Source organism: Pithys albifrons, chromosome 1 (genome assembly GCF_047495875.1).
Source record: "Pithys albifrons albifrons isolate INPA30051 chromosome 1, PitAlb_v1, whole genome shotgun sequence".
Taxonomy (NCBI): Eukaryota; Metazoa; Chordata; class Aves; order Passeriformes; family Thamnophilidae; genus Pithys; species Pithys albifrons.
In genome coordinates this window covers 76,334,117-76,348,702 of record NC_092458.1, presented here as the reverse complement: position 1 = coordinate 76,348,702, position 14,586 = coordinate 76,334,117, and the positions used below count along the sequence as shown (strand labels likewise).

The 14,586-nt window shown below is 40.0% G+C and overlaps 1 protein-coding gene across 2 annotated transcripts in view; it reads right to left on the bottom strand.

Moving 5' to 3' along the window:
* SESN3 (sestrin 3) overlaps positions 1 to 14,586 on the bottom strand; it is a 46,127-nt gene that overhangs the window by 15,644 nt on the left and 15,897 nt on the right. For both annotated transcript variants that reach the window (XM_071555422.1, XM_071555430.1), the window contains exons 2-6: positions 6,259 to 6,324; positions 3,049 to 3,246; positions 2,204 to 2,386; positions 1,587 to 1,823; positions 9 to 156 (exon numbers count right to left, since the gene is read on the bottom strand). In XM_071555422.1, the coding sequence (XP_071411523.1) occupies positions 9 to 156; positions 1,587 to 1,823; positions 2,204 to 2,386; positions 3,049 to 3,246; positions 6,259 to 6,324 (832 nt within the window). The remainder of the gene's footprint in view (positions 1 to 8; positions 157 to 1,586; positions 1,824 to 2,203; positions 2,387 to 3,048; positions 3,247 to 6,258; positions 6,325 to 14,586) is intronic.

The following is a 14,586-nucleotide window of genomic DNA, read 5'->3' as shown; positions in this document are numbered from 1 at the left end:
ACCAATACCTCCACTAATTACGAGCAGACTCTCCTTCTTCTCCTTTTCAAAGCGAGTTGCCATTTCTTCCTGAGAGGCTTCTTCGTCCTCTTTATCTTCCTGTAGTCTCTTCATCCTTTCCATCAAGGCCTCCAGCTCACTTAAAGAATCTGCAATCTGCAAAAACACCATGACATTCTGCAAAATTAGAAGATAGACAACGTGTGTCATCTTCGGATTTCATGCTTGACAACAAGCGTTCTCAAAAACAGACAGCAGCAGCAAACACAAAAACTGAAGCCAGAATGCATTTTGTCACATGCAGTGCAGACAAACAGCTTTCAGGCAGCAAGACAGGAGCTGGGAAGTGTTAATATAACCTATTGCAGTAATTTACTGCAGGGGGACTAACAGCAAAGACGTGGTGGCTGAATGTGGAAACCAAAGTCATTTATATTCCACCATGTAGGAATATAAGCTCAGGAAAATCCACATGTGTGCCCTACATCTATCAGAAAACAACTTTTAATATTAAGGTAACTTCTTTCAGTCTATTGGTAATGCAAAATATGTTTCTGAGGAGATACATCGCAACACTGCAATACAGAACATAACATCAGATGGCAAATCAGTGCTTTTTGTGTGACCAAAGTAACCATTACGTGGACCCTTTTTCTTTTTTGAGGAAAACAGACCACTTTTTCCTAGAAATACATAAAAATTTTGGGTGCTGTGATCTGTACTTATCATTCAGATTTTTCATAAGATAAATTGGGTGGGTTTTTTCCATCTTTTTGACTCTGTAACCCTCTGCCCACTACAAATGGGGAGTAAGACACTCCTGTTGCATGAGCTAGCATGTCTTACAGGCCAGAAGTTTAAGACACAGAAATTGAACTGAGTGATCACATTTTCACATTCTACTACTAATTGTAGAAATTACATCTAGTGAGACTGCTTATAGTCCTGATCTTCCATCAAAGGCCATGAGGCTAATTCATCAGTCAGCATTAATTCAAGGACATGTTTTCAAAAGCATTATAGAGCTCCTTTCAGGAAAAATTGTCCACATTTAAGTTAATTAACTAGTAATTCAAATCCTCTGTTGATTCAAGCTGAAGAAGCACCAGCATGAAGAATGAAGTAATTTTACTTCAGACATTTCCTCCCATGTACATAGAAGTGTTTCAGAACTGACCTGTTTTGTGACTGCAGGCCTTGAAGTTAAAATTATTCTTATTATTACTACTACTACTATTTTTTCCCTTTCTTTTTTTTATTCCACACGTTAGGAACATGGATGCCACCATGCTCCAGTCACTGCCACACTGTCTGAAGAAACTGGGACTTCAAGCTTTCTGCTGAAAGCAAAGTTTTAGTCTTGCCAAATGGGTTGTGAGATCAACTATCAAAATAGCATTGCTCTGACTACTATCCAGAGTTAGAATCCTGGTTTTCAATAGAGTACAGAGAAAATTGCCAGAGCAAATGTAAGAATTACCAGACAAAAACTTTAAAACTACCCTGATATTTAAAAAGGAAAGAATGGAAGGAACTTTTCTAATACAAAACAGAGGCAAGCAAAAGAATTTTCTTGCAACACTAACCCCAAAGTTGCTACTTGTGAGGGATGCATTTTCTATGTTGTTGTCATTGGCAAGATCACAGACACAGAAGTTGTTGACTGCTATAAGTCTGACTCCATTAGATGTATCCGGATCTCTCTCTGGATTAATGCCACTACCAAATACAAAACTTGCCAAGGCATGATAATGTGCCAACAGGACAACAGCATGCACCAGTTCAGGAAGAGACCAATTATTTTCCCCAGTCTTGACAAGTTTCTGAAATGAGAACAAAAAAAGTGTAAATACAAAATTTTCTATAAAACACTATGCATTTTGAAAAGGAATCAAATTCTTTCTTCCAATAATACCATATTCCTCTTGCACACAAACTCTCACTGGATAAAAAAAGAGACGCCTAGTAGATTACCTCTTTTCTTTTGGGGCTATTTTAGCCAATGCTATTTCCTAAAAAGAAAATCTTGTTGGGTTTGTGACACACGAATTATCCTGTCACACAGGAGAATTTATGGCTTGTTTGATGCACTAGTACTTCCCTAAATTTTTTAACTTGGGGTAATGAAGCCTAACCAGACACCTGCGTAGGTCCTTTTTACCAGACATTTACTGCTATTTACAGGGCACGACTGAAGAGGTACCTGAATGTGCTCTTTTGTGATTAGCCAGGGTCGGTGTGCAAGGAGTTTGTTTATTTCATTCAAATTTTTCAGTCTCTGGGGAATATATTCCAAACCATTCAACCACTCTGCAATCCCACCAGTTTTCAGGAACTCATCGACGTGCATATTTATTAGGTAGGAACACTGATGTCTGGCAGCAGCCTGGAAATAATTAAACACAGAGGGAAAAGTACAGCACATTAGCATGTAATCTGATTTTGCTGCAGGTGGAAGACAAAAAACAAACCCAATGTTTTAAGTGCAATTTCATTCCAAAGAGCCTTGTTTTATATTGCAGTGTATTTCTATACAGTATGGAGGATTCTCCAATAAAAATACATTTGATTACTCTGAGTTGCAGAATATAATTTAGGTTGGAAAAGAGCACTGGAGGAGAATTCCTGCTCACAGTAGGGCTGACTTAGGTTGCTTGGAGCCTTACCCAGACAAGATCTCCACCCTTGGAGATCACAGAACCTCCCTTGGTCCCCACTGCAATGTCTCAACATCCTCATGGTAAAAACTGTTTTCCTAGTGTCTACCTGCAATTTGTTGTGACTCGAGTCCAGTGCATCTCATCTTACTGCTGGGCATGTGAGAAATACAGCACTGTGGGAAACAAGGAATGAGGTACATTGCCCATTTTCCTTTCTCACTGAAAACCTTCTGGCTAGGCATTCTTTATTCTGATAAAATCTACTACAAAAAATCACTTCCTGTCAAAGTATCACACTAATCTCCCCTTCCTAAAGTCTTCTTTTCCCCTTCTTTTTTTGAATACAGAAGTCAATGTTGCAGAAGATACAGAGGCTGTCGGTACATACCATGATAGCAATGTAGTGCCTGTAGGGCAAAGGAAGGGGCCCATCCATGCGCAGCATGTAGAACTGGCTGCGGAGGAAGGACTCCAGGTACTGACTATGGATACTCATGACCTGTGTGATGTTATCCAGGCGACCAGATGTAGAATATTCTTCCACAAGAAGATTAGTACGTTCATCCAAACCATTTGCTTGCATAACCTTAAAAATAAGATGAACACATTTTAGCAGAGAAAGAGACTTTCTCTAGCTTTAGCCCCAGAGTGAAACATACTGTGGTATGAAAGGTTTGCTTGTGTACAGACTTAAAGGCAATGATGGAGCTCTGGATGTATATTTATAAACATACATGCTTGCATATATGCAAATACACATACAGAGATCCTACTTGCACACTGAAACCTGAAGAGCACTTTACACAAAACCTCTGTTATTTTAATGTTTCTACAAAAAACAAAAACATTTTTCTGTAGATCTTTCCAAAACAGCTAAGGTCACAGATGTTTAAAGTCCAACCTGTACAGAGAGCTGGAAGTAAAAGCTAAATGGAAAGTAAATCCTTTATGAAAGATAGCCTGTATGGGCCCACACTATCCGAGCATTCAGCTCTGAAACAAATTTCAAAATTAAGGGAGAGGAACTGGGTTACGTAACCAAATTATAGAACAGCCTGGCAACCTACCTCTTCTATGCTTGTATAATTGAAGAGGAGATCAAATGCTAATTTGTCCATAACATTCAAGTATTATTTAGAATAGGAATTTAATGCTTTCTTTAAACAAAAGTTGTTCTTTAATTATTCCAACCAATCCAAACCTTGGGCACAAGATGAAATGAAACAGCAGAAGAATAAGTAGCTCTTGCACTGCAAGCCCTGACACAGTATTACTGCTATTACTCAGTGTTTATCACCAAGAACAGCCATTCTCAACATGTTCACCACTGAAGTTACAAGCACAAGACTAGAGTACCTAGTATTTATTCTGACACTGCATAGTAATAAACCAGGCAGCTTACTATTGCAAACACCATGAAATGAGAACACATTTTATCTGGCTTACTGCACATGAAACTAGAAAGCGCCTAAAACCACGAAGACACAATGTTTTTGCTGAAATATTCTATTTAAAATATGTTTTCCTTCTTATGATGGGATGATGAGTGGACTGTGCCTCAAGACTGTTTATCTATCAGATCCTATCTAGAAGTTACATATAAAAAAACACCAACAATATGCTACACTTTCACTTCTCATCACTGTACTTTCCTATATTAACTTGTGGGCCCAGAAAGAAAGGGAAGAAGCAGATACACAGTTAGACAGTTCCATAATTTTTACCTGTGTATCTTCATTATGGCCACTTTTCTGTGTTTTGTGCTCAAAATGATGCCTTCTCAGTTTTCTTGATAATGTTTTTACTGTCAGAAGTTTCTTCACACATTAGAGATCATTTTATCTCACTTATTACTGTACATTCCTCACAGTACTCCAGGGAGTCCCCCTTATTCTTCAGCAAGTGTATTTAAGAGATCTTTGTCTCATTTAGTGGTTTCTTGGGGAAATCATACTTTTCAAACATAGGTTTCTAATCAGCTTGTCAGGGATTTTCCTTGTAAAAGTATAAATTATGGATAGAAATTCTTGTGACAGAATCAAAATACAATCATGTAGGACCACACTGTTGCTATGTTAGGCATAATAATATGCTACATTATTATTTCTAAGATTTATCTCTATCTCTATTATTATCCTCTCCATACTGTGCATGTATTTCCTCCTGATTTATTATCATCCATAAATATATTTTTTTCACTCTGCCTTTAAAGCCTTATGGTACTTTAACAGGAACCTTTACAATTAAGTTGTTAGTGCTCTGCTCATATTCCTTCCATTACAACAATAAAGCAGGCTTTGACACCAGCAGTGTTATTATCAAGATTTGTGAGACATTCAGCATGTTACTAGTCTCTAACTAAAACCTCCCTGTTTGCTGCACTATTTCATGACAAGGAACGAGGGAAAAAGGTGGTTGTTTGCTTAACAAACCACAGGTAGCATTTGTTTGTGATACTGAATATCTGTTTTATCCATACAGCTGGAGGGTCTCTGCTTGTACTGGGCAACTGCTGGGGTTACCCAGAGACATTCAGCAATTCCTCCTGCACCCTTGGCCAGTGCCTTTACCAGGTTTCTCAGCTGTGAAATGAATTCATTAACAATCCTCTCAAAATATGTTACAATTTTAACTACATTTATTTTCCCACTTTTAATACAATTACTGACTTTATGAGAAAAACTAGGTCATTACAAAGTTTGGCATCTCAATTTCATCTTGTATCTCTCTCTCTCTCTCTACAAATTTGACTGGCTGGAACTCATTCTACTCTCTTCCCAAGTTTAAAACTCTTTTTGATCTCCCTTCTTTTTGCTTCATTATGTTTTCTTGTTGCTGACCTTTACACCCTCTCTGTTTTTAAACTGAAACCTTGCTGATGTATAAATGGAGAGAGACTCAGAGAACAGCAGCTATCTCATCTTTTAAAATGTCTTTTTGGCCCTTCTAGTATGTGAATTATCTGCCTTTAGCAACTACTCAAAACAAAACAAAAGGTCTCGGTGTTATAGTCGACCACTCTAAATTAACTGATCAATGAATAAGAGTGTGAAGATTGAGATCACAGAACATCACCACAGCAAACTTCCTATCTACTGCAGCAAGCTGCAAATCAGAGCTTACCCTGAACATTACATCATGCACAGGAATCTTGAGTCTTAAATCCAACCATGCTTTTCAACTATAAATTCTCTCAAGAGCCACAGCTACAGTCTAAGGAGTGAAGTCATACTTGCAGGTTCTCTCAAACTGAAGGTCAGACACTGCTCTCAGAGCTGTATAATCATACTCCTGCAATACTGCACAGGCCTCCCCTCAGATCTGCCTTTATGAGTAATGTGTTCGACCTCAGCCTGAGAAGAGCAGAGTTGTCACTCATGGCTGTCTCTGGGAGTGCTGGTGACTGAAAAGATGTCAAACGGCACCACTTGTATGCAAGAATAGGGTGGTTCTTACCCACTGGAACCTGCTCCAGAGAAACCATCACTTTTGCTCTCAAGAGAGCTCACCTGGGTACCATGGAACAAGCAGTGTCATAGAACTGTCCTGTATTTCTACTTTAAAAGCTCCCACCCGCCTGGCCCAACTGCAAACTTACTTCGTGCTCTGGTATAAAGGCACTTGGTCCTCTTGTCAGTGGTGGGGAGACTTGTACCCTCTTTTCCTGTAAAATAGTCACATAATTCAGTCAGCATCAGGAGTAACATACTAACTTGCTTTCTCTCACAAGATGAGATCTTCAAGGTCTGGATTCGGTTCTCTTCCCAAAGCCACCTGGGTGTTTTACAGCCCATTGAGGAGGTGATGCCACCACACTGCATTTTGATCAGCTTTTCATCCCCTGTACTTTGCATGAAGGAATGGCACCAGTTTTGGCAAGGAATAAGGTACAATCCCCCTCCCAAAATCTAATCCTGATCGATTTACAGACCAGCTTGAAGATACATAGACAATAGCAACAAAACATCTGGCATAGTGCTAAAATTAGCCATTTACTGGTCTGAATGGAAGTTTGAAAACTGAGGGTGAAAAAAGCCACACTCGGGAAATTATAAGCAAGATGCTGGGGTTTTTTCAGTATCAGCAACTGATGAGATCTTTAGTGTTGCGAAGAGCATAAGCATTTTGTGTGCCAAATATTGGCATGAAAACCACAGTTCAAGCAAACCAGCAAGACCCAATTACAGGCTTGTTCTAGAAACCTGATGAAATGGCCACCTTCCTTGTTGCTGGGTCTGGAGAACATTGCATGCAGCACAAGCCTTGGTGTGCAAACCCCAGCTACAAGGCACGAGGGTATACCTAGTACAGAATAAGCCGATAGCGTAACAAGAGCCAGAGGACTTTTTTGATTTATTAGGGATAAGAAACTGAACTACTAGAGACTCTGGAGCCTTTTACAGCATGGCTGATGTCAGCCAGAGGGGTGAAGGGGACCTGGGGAGGCTGCCTGCTCCTCTGGGTCACCGGGGGCAGGACCAGCACTGTTGTCATTCCTGACCAATGCTGGTCTAGTCCTCCTGGAGGTTCCTCCGTCTCCATGGGTCATTTATTTCAGTGACTAACCCCTCAGATTGTTAAAAAGTTTCCCTAATGTCTAACTTGAATTTCCCTTGCAGTAATTTGAAGCAGTTGCTTCTTTTCTTCTTTACCTCTTTATGGTTATTTTCCACCTATCTGGGTGACTGCACACTTGTCTCAAGTCCTTAATTGCACCACAGCGTTGGTGACTCTTAATATGTTATCCATAAACAGGAGTATTGGATTTGCATACTAAATATTTTGTGCCCCTAACATAAAAGTCTGAGGTTTTCCATAACAAATGACCCTTAAATACCTCTACCAGCGGGGCTTAAGCTTAACTGCTGTGTGCACAAACAGCAGTGCCAGTCTCAGAATGAATGTGCCACTGATTTCCACACAGGAAAATCAAGCCACTGGAGCTGTGTAGCTATTGTCCTGATCCTTAAAAACATCCTGTCCTTTCTAAATTAGATTAAAAAATAACATGCAAAAATCAGCAGCGATTATTCAGGAAAGATGTTCCAAAGCAAACTCTCACAGGACAATTAAATTTGTGACTTTGGAACAATTAGCTGCCAAAAGATGCAGAAATAAGCTGGATCAACTGACTGAAGCCTAGCAGACAGGAGACAACTTAACTGCTGTCACAGCCACAAAACCCCTGTAAAATACTTGTTATGCATAAAGAGCACTCAATATAAAGTAGGGTGTAGAGATATTGGGTATATACACATGCAACTCCTTCCTCACACAGTTACACAAGGCACAGGAAGATACCTTCTGTCTTCAAATACACAATCTTGCCAGCAGCCAGTCATTTCTGCCAACACTAAAAAAAGGACATGTTTTCCAAGATTGCTGCTAATGCTGCATTTTACTTCTTCTGTAAAAGTTATCTGGAAATTAAAGTTTAAAACCTTTATTTCATACTGAATAATCTGGAGGAAGAAGCTTGTGTGAGTGACACAACTTGGATAGCTGCACACTGTCAGCTCTTGCTGGAGCACAGGTCTAAACCAGAGCTGAACCACTGAGTTCTCCGTCTTGCCCTCTGATCTGTACCTTCTCTGGGCTCTGCAAAGCTGGTCCTCAAGGCCAGACCAAGGCAAAAAAATCCCTGTGTTGCTTCTAGCAGGATTTGGGCTCCATTCCCCTGTTTTCCCATTCAATGTGACTGGTATTACTCCTTTGACCCTGCAGATAAGCTACTGCTGAGAAGGAAAGGAGGAAACGGTACTTGGGTGGATGAATACAGGCAAGTATCAACAATTAATTCCTATGAATAATGACAGAAAGCCAAGAAGATAGTCAGACATGAAAAATGTGTGTTAAATCTATTACAAAAAGAACAAACCCAGCTCCTTTTTGGTAGTAGCAGTTCTGAATAACACAAGCCTGGAAAAAAACACCAACAAACAACTAAAACAAGAACAAAAAACCAAAGGCCCAAACATGATTGTTCACATTGGCGAGTCTTATCACTGCACACTTTCAGGGAACTTGGTTTTTTCTATATTAGCAGTGTATGCTCTTCCCCCTTCCATCAACACGAAAGATTATTTTGCCTTCATGCCAAAGCTTTTATTTTATTAAAACTGGTTAAAACAAGGTTGTCAGGAGAAAAGGAGCAAACATTATCTGGTTGCACAAGTTCTCAGGATGCTATTAATAAAAACATGGGAAGTTTACAAGCATTAAGAAAGATAACTTTGTGGAGCTGTAGATAAGAACCACTGCTCCTGGGCATGCTTTATCTAGAACAATGATTTAAGGCCTACTCAAGAACCCAAATATGAAAAAATGTGTATGGGAATTAGAAAGCAACATTGCAGAATATGGTCCTTTATGGCAAAAGTTCTTGCAAAGCTTCTTGTTTTACAAGAAAGCAGTTTTGTTTTCATGTCCAAGCAGTCTCTGCAGGTTACACTAGCTATCACTAAGTCAGTCAGGGTCCCAAGTATCTTATTTGAAGTTGGATTCTTATGCTAAGTGACTGAAGCAAGAAAGAGGTTGCTCAGCAACTAAAATGCCATACGCACATGTATCAGCCATTTTCTGCATCACATTCCTCCAGAAGCGCATTGCTGTAGTATGAATAAGTATCTTAAAAGGTTTGCAACCAATTCCATTCACATGAAGACTAGTGCCTTTCTGGGGGCTGTTTCTTCAGGAGGAAAGAGATGATGAAGAGCTTTAAAGGAGAAAAAACTGCACCCGAGCAGGTTACTGAGAGAGGGGCCACTGTGAGCCAGAGCCTGGAAGCAGCTTTAGCAGTCGTACACTGTGGTGTCAGACAGCAGAATGAGACCTCTGCAAAGCTGCTGCAGGAATTCTTGGAAAGTCAGGCCTGTATAAGCTGTATCTGTGACTTCTTCCTGTCCTTACACTGCACTTGCAATGGTGTCAGAACCTTCATCAGGAATTTAAACAGTGACAAAGAGGAAGCACTTCCCCTTTGCTTGTTTACAAATTGTAAGAAATACCTTTGTCCTTGGGCGAGCTCTGCACAAACCCAACAGGGACAAAAGCTGCAAGTTGTCATCTCAAGGGTTTATTTTCAGTTGTGGCAGTGACTGTGCACCCTCCCTCCAGAGCAAAGATGGGCACTGGGACATGGCACTTGCATCTCAAATAGCTGCCAAGCTGCCGAGGCAGAGCAAGGGATGCCAGAGCCACTTGGTTGACGATGAGGCCATGAAGTCCAAGTGGGAGCAACCATGAGCCCAGCTGGCACTGGAACAAGCACAGTGGCTTTCCTTCCAAAGCCTAAATCAAAAGAAATAACCCTTCTTCCTCTTCGCTATCACACATGAATCACTGTGTCCTCAGGGTTTAAAGAACCCTATTTTTAGCAAGCTGTCAAAGGAAGTTGTTTTATTTGAAAATGGAGGTGCTGGCTGGCAGGGCTGATTAAACAGCTGCTTTAGGAAGTACTTCTGAATACCTGTGAATGCAGAAAACACAGGCAAGAAGCAAGTGGTTCCACTACTGCAGGTGCGTAGGTGCTTCTCACACATGTTGCACAGAAAAACGAATTTATCCTGAACTCGACATCAAGGTGGTCATGGCTTCTTGGGAAAAAAAAAATCCCCTGGGAAGAAACATTTTGCACCTCAAGACGGGATTTTGTGAGCCATGACAACGCTGCCACTTGTGTCCTTGCGAACTCCCAGGGCAGTGCAAGCATCCAGGAAACACTCATGAAGAGGCTCAGAGCCTTCACTGTAACAAAACCTGACACCTCTATAAAGACATCAGCATAATAAACAGCACCAGATCAAACATAAACCCTAAAGGTATTGCAAAATTAGCTTTTCTTGAGGAAAAAACTCCTAAACAAGCAGAAATGTTTTTTGGGGGAAGGTAATGAGTATATATTATTTATTACACCTTTTCTCATAAACTACAAGCAACTTTGCTACTATCTAACATTTATAAGGATCTTTGTTATTTAAATTCAGGGCTCTATCTCTTTATAGATGATCATCTGCAGCAATAATCTGAGTCAAGACTGTCATTGAGTCACCTGGGTGGGAATGGAGAACAGGATTTAGGACTCCCTGTCTGGGGCTGAATCTCCCCAAAGGGATCTGTTTTACCCAGTTTCACCTTTATCTCTCAATTCTTCAAACCCAAAACACACCAGTTCAGTCTCACAGACTTAATGCTGCACTTCAGGTTTTCTGACTGACAGACACAAATGCCTTGTGTTTTGGTTCACACAGAACAGGCAGCATTATTTGCTACTGCTGCTGGTTAAAGACCTACCTACAGACTGTTTCTCCCACTCCCAGTGGCTCACAGACCACATTTTCACTTTCAATTCCGAGATCCCAGAGCAGGGTCTACCTTCACTGGCTCTGATCACAGTCAGATGTTCTGGGTTTCAGTAAATTCTAACACAATTTTACAGCCATACTGGACCACCTGCTCATTCCATCACATCCTCACTGAAGACAGAAGAAAGCACGCAAAAAAAAAAAAAGTTGTCTGAACACTGATTTTGTCTTTGCTTCTACTTTTCTTCTTACCCTTCCTTAGGCTGCAGGAGGGATTGTGTTTGTTTCTTTGCATCCAAGTTGCATTTTAATTTTTCCACCTAACTCTGGCAAAGAAAGAACAGTTCAAAAATGTTTAGGCAGAAGAAATACTTTGGCAGAAGTTTAGGATGCATCCAATTCATTTTAGGTAGAAACTGTAATAATTTTCATAAATGTACAGAGGATTAGTATAATAGCTAAAAGCTATACATAGCCTTGCTGACTAAAAGGAAAGCTAAATAGTCACAGTTTACCTGTCCTCACATGCCAGTAATCCTGGGAGGTTCTGACTGAGAAGACCAAAAAAGTACATTCATCAAAGCTGTGAAATTTTGACATGTATTGACAAACACTTATTGATGAATCATTTTTTAAAGAAAAAAAAATCTGTTTATTGCATCTAATTTAATAAATTTGGGAGCTTTATAGCTTCAGAATATAGTTGCAATTCATCTCAAATGAAGTTTGCATTGTAACTTCAAAAATTTGGATACACAATTGAAGGGTGTCCCTTTATTCAAAACAAGAAAAGCCAAAAACCAAAAATGTGAAGAGGAATAATTTGAATGATGCACAACACTTTATTTGATGACAAGGCAGAACTCCTCTGTACGACTGACCCATTTCTATAATTAAACCCTGGACGTACCTCTAGAAGCAATAAGAGAGATGCTCAGAACAAACAATGTCAAAATGTTACGAGTTCACAAAGTAAAAGTCCTAGCCTGCAGTCATTTGTTAGAGGTATTTCAAGGGATTTTGCAAGAGTTTCTTCCTCTTAACAGCCTGTACAACTCCAAACATGCAAACTAAGCCATAAAGATGAAAATTAGCAGAGAAAGTCAAACAGCAGAAAATCTTTTTTATGGAACAGCATTTCAAAATACTTAAAAGAATCACTTTTAACAATAAAAATTTGGCATCTTTGTGCCTCACAGCTGATGAAGTGGTGCAAAGAGCTGGGAAGAGAGCCAGTGTTGCACAATTGATGGGGAGCTTTTGCTTTGGTAACAGGTTACAGCCCTTTTAGATTTCACACAATAAAAGGAAGCCTATCCCAAGTTGCCATCCCTCCACCAGCTATTAAGAACACAATTCACACTAATTAGAAACCAAAGGGCAGCAATTTCTACCCAACCCAAGATGGATGGCCAGGCAGTAGGAGTCCCACAGCAGTTCCTCAATCTTTGAAAGATATCTGGTAACTTGGACCTACAGAATTAAAACTCAGAAGTGAACATGATGTTACTGGCAGAAAAGCCTATTGCCTTTTTTATAAAGAAAGTCTACATCTGCATTCTTACTATTCCCACTGCTGTGTCGCACTGCTTGTCCTGGAGATAATTTCTGTGAACCAAAACCAACCTTCAGCTGCAACTGGGAGCAGACAGGCAAGGACTGCAAGTCAAATGTCAGAGTAACGAATGTGCTGAAAAACACTTCTTTATCTAGGAAACCTGAACTATATTTTGCATTTTTTTCAGAATAGACCTAAATATATCATGTAAAAGACACATCTTTAACTCAAGATTGACTGAAGTAACTTAAGTACAGAGTACATCTAACTGGGAAAGTAAGGCTGACACTCCTGACTGGAAAAATGTAAAGATCTTCATAAGAAAATCTGCTCAACTAATGGTGCCAAGTCAAACCCAAACATTGATTATTAACACATAAAAAGGATGAAAGACAAAGAGCAACTTCTTCTACTTCCTTGTTGCTTGGGAATCACTTCCATTTAATTTAAGGCAAACCTCAAAATCTGAGTCCTTATTCGTGCCCCAATCCTTATCAGATACTGAGGATGAACCTTAACTGACCAAAAGCAGACACCGAAATCAACGTTAGCGAGCTGGATCCTGGTTACAGCTGAAAAAAAAAAGTGATGTCTAAGCCAGGATGAGATCAACTGTGCCATGCAAAGGCCTAAATGTCCCCCACAGACTAACAGGAATCCATGGCTAACCAGGTAGGGGTCTGAAGCTAGGCAAGATATGTACCACCAGCAGACAACAAGTGGTCTTCTGGTCTACTTCAGCCTTCAAAAAACAAAAATTAACAAATAAACAAAAACAAAACTCCCACAAGAACAAAACCAAACAAAACCACAAAACAAAATAACATAAAAAACACCCAAAAAAATCAACAGGGGAAAAGAAATAAAAAAGAGAGAGACAATGCTTCCCTCATGTGCCCCTGGAGAACTTCATCTCCTTCCCTCCCTGCATACCCAAGAGTTACACTGGAACTTGTGTGCTCCCCAACAAATGCCCTCAGGACAGATCTTTTGAGTGAGTGTCTAGATGACTCAAAATACTACAGGCACAGTAGAAGAGCATTTTCTATGTTTCATCAGATATTAAGAGCAAAAGTTACAGTGAAAAACTTCAGCGGTTTTAGCTGGGACTTGTTTTATCTGTACCTTGGCTCCTTTCCACCTTCAGGTTTAGTCCAAATCTAACATACACTAGACAGACCAGTATTATCTAGTTTGGAGAACACAGCCTTTAGCCACTGAATTGGCAAAACTGCACTGAATTAATCTGCCTCCTCATCAAGCAGGACAAGAGCACTGTATGTTAATAAAGAGCCTCTGAAGCAGCATGGTATATCCTTTAATCCACTGCCTCCCATGCAGAGGGCTGCCTCATCCTGCCTGAGCACAGCCCATCAAACCAAGCCTGGTTCTGCTCTGCCAGTGGGGTCCCATGTGCTCAGGAGGCTGTAGGCCCAGTGTGGGTAAGGACAGCAAGTGTGGTCTCCATCCTCCTCTAGAGAGACTGTATCAACTTCCCCACTGGAACCATGCAGCAAACCACTGCCAACAGGTAGAACAAGCGTTTGCTAGAAAGTGCAGATAGAACAGCAGCTGCTTTGACAGGCCTGAATTAATACCTCAATTAACTACTGAGCACACAGCCTCTTTACAGTACAGTAATTGAATGGTTAAATACTTCAATTCATAAACACACACACATTTGATTTATTGGGCATACTGCCAGTCGGAGAGGCCTAACTGCTGGAGATTAAAAGACAAAAAGAGAGAAAGACCCCTAGGGTTATGCAAATTTATCATGTATCTCTGGCAGAACTGTTTCTCAAGAATGCTCTACCAAATTTTTAATAGAATTATTATCTGAAAATACATGCCTTGTAAGAAAACAAAATAGAATGGTATTCATCCATCCTGTAAATATCTAATAGCATCCTCCTATTGTTAAGAAAATGGCCTAGGGTATAGTGGTTTTTTGGGGTTTGCGTTTGGTTTTTTTTAAAAGTATTTCCAAGATGCTAAATGTTTGAAATACTAATGTAAGAGTAGTACACAGCAAAGTACTCCAACAATTTTTAAAAGAAAGCCA